The 2,463-nt window shown below is 49.1% G+C and overlaps 1 protein-coding gene across 1 annotated transcript; it reads right to left on the bottom strand.

Annotated features, from left to right (window-relative positions):
• Positions 1-1,436: 1,436 nt before the first annotated feature.
• LOC112617963 (uncharacterized protein C16orf71 homolog) lies at positions 1,437-2,024 on the bottom strand (the record flags this gene model as incomplete). The annotated part of the gene is made up of 1 exon (XM_025374601.1): positions 1,437-2,024. A coding segment is annotated over one exon (588 nt), but the record flags the coding sequence as incomplete, so codon positions are not given.
• Positions 2,025-2,463: the final 439 nt, after the last annotated feature.

Genomic DNA, 2,463 nt, shown 5'->3' with positions numbered 1-2,463 from the left:
GCCTCAGCCTCCGAGTAGCTGGGACTACAGGCGCCCACCACCACGCCCGGCTAGTTTTTTGTATTTTTAGTAGAGACGGGGTTTCACCATGTTAGCCAGGATGGTCTCGATCTCCTGACCTCGTGATCCACCCGCCTCGGCCTCCCAAAGTGCTGGGATTACAGGCTTGAGCCACCGCGCCCGGCCCCTGTGTTGTTTTAAGAAATACTATTTAGGTTCATACAGGTTCAGAATGTTTGGAGGTTAAAAAGTTTTGTTTTTTCAAGAATCAAGCTGCTCCAAGCAGGAGCTAAAACTGAAAGGCTTGGCAGTGAGTGCTTAGGGGCAGAGTGAGTGTGAGGAAATTAATCAAGAATTCATGTTTATCATATGACCTTTCAACTCTCTGCAGCCCTATAAGTGGAGAAAAATAAGTTTTTAGGTGAATGGAAAGAACTGTTGATTTAAACAGTAGTAAAGATGGCTTCTGTGTACACCTGATGCCAGTTTTCTCTAAGCTGTTAAGAAAAATTCTCCAAAATTTGTAAAACTGAGAAGGTGTGATGGTTACTTTCCTGTCCAGTAGACAACTCCTCTAGGACATGAATGTAGCAAGCGTTATCTCTGCATTCCTCTCTCTTTCCCCAGTGTTTTACAAAATCCCAATTTCTTTTTTTTTGAGATGGAGTCTCGCTCTGTCCCCCAAACTGGAGTGCAGGGGCGTGATCTCCATCTCCCGGGTTCAAGCGATTCTCCTGCCTCAGCCTCCCAAGTATTGGGTTATAGGTGTGCACCACCACACTTGGCTAATTTTTGTATTTTTAATAGAGTCAGGGTTTCACCATGTTGGCCAGGCTGGTCTCGAACTCCTGACCTCAGATGATCCTCCTGCCTCAGCTTCCCAAAGTGCAGGGATTACAGGCGTGAGCCACCACACCGGCTAAAATCCCAATTTCTTATGATCTCATTAAACCGGCTCTGTCATCCTGCCGGTTCCCTCATTAATGCACTGAATACAACTCTGTAACAGGTGTTCACTAGTTTATGAGAATGAGGGCTTTCATATTTTGAGATCAGGCTTTGACAGAACCAGGTTCTATATTTTAGATATGGCTATATGTATTTATAAACATCCTTGCGAGTGGAATTCCTTTTTTTTCTCTCTTTTTAAATTTATACGTTACTTCTTCTTTTTTAGAGATGAGGGTCTCACTGTGTTGACCAGGCTGGTCTCGAACTCCTGGGCTCCCTCCTCGGCCTCCCAAAGTGCTGGGATTACAGGCGCAAGCCGCTGTGCCTGGCCTCCTTTTGTCTCTTTAAAGAAGGCAGGCCCTGCTTGTTCTGTTTCTTGTTAACCCCCACCCAAGGATGTGCTCTGCTGGGACCCCGCAACTGCTCTGCTGAGACAGGTACACAGAATAGTGGATAATGGGCCTAAGGTCCTAGTGGGCCAGCCCTCAAGCTGCTTCTAGCCCCAGTGCATGGGAACAGCGGCCATGCCGCAGGTAACAGGCCTGAGAAAGAGCCAGGCACGCGGAGGCGCCTACCTGGAGCGAGAGCACTGGTGGTCCCTCCGGAGGCTCCGCAAGGGGCATTTTGGATCTGGCAGCTGACTCCACAGCGTGGCAGGGCACATCCTTCACCCCGCCTTGGTCACTGCTGGCCGGGCCGCAGGCATCCCGGGTGACTTTCTGGAGGATGTCCTTCTCTATCATTTTCCTTCTCTCCTGTCGGAGGGCCCGGCGGTTCACAGATTCTTGTGAGGCGGGCTCTGCCTTCGGGTCTCCTTCATGGCGGGAGAGACTGGCTTCGGCCTGTGGGTCCCAGGGAGGACCCTGGGATCCTTTGGTGTTGAAAGACAGGCTTCCAAGGTCGCTGTCCAGCCACCTGGGGGTCTCCTCGGCCATCCCAAGAAGAGCGCTGACCTCACCAGAGCTTTCAACAGGCCTGCCAGGGTCTCTTCCTTCCTGAGAGGATGCATCCTTTGTCCCTGTGTTCCGTCTGTTCCCAGGTTCTGTGGCCAATTCTGCAGGCACCAGAACTGGCTGTCGAGAAAACAGGTATGTTCAGTTAGCATCCTCCAAAACATGCTTCAGGGAATTTTTTTCATAGTAAAATATGTGCATAATTTTTTTTTTGAGGTGAAGTCTCGCCCTGTTGCCCAGGCTGCAGTGCAGTGGTGTGATCATAGCTCACTGTAGTCTCGACTTCCCTGGCCCACGCGATCCTCCCACTTCAGCCTCCCAAGTAGCTAGAATGACAGGCACATACTACCAGGCCCGGTTAATTTTTTTAAATATTATTTTGTAGTCATGGAGTCTCTGCAACATAGTTGGTCTTCCAAGCTGGTCTCAAGTTCCTGGCCTCAATCTATCTTCCTGCCTCAGCCTCCCAAAGTGGTGGGATTACAGGCATAAGCCACTGTGCGTGACCTATTTCAACCATTTTTTTTTTTTTTTTTTTTTTTTTTTTTTTTTTTTTTTT

The sequence above is a fragment of the Theropithecus gelada genome, unplaced genomic scaffold, assembly GCF_003255815.1.
Source record: "Theropithecus gelada isolate Dixy unplaced genomic scaffold, Tgel_1.0 HiC_scaffold_6927, whole genome shotgun sequence".
NCBI lineage: Eukaryota > Metazoa > Chordata > Mammalia > Primates > Cercopithecidae > Theropithecus > Theropithecus gelada.
The sequence above is the reverse complement of the archived record's forward strand: the minus strand, read 5'-3'. Positions and strand labels throughout refer to the sequence as shown.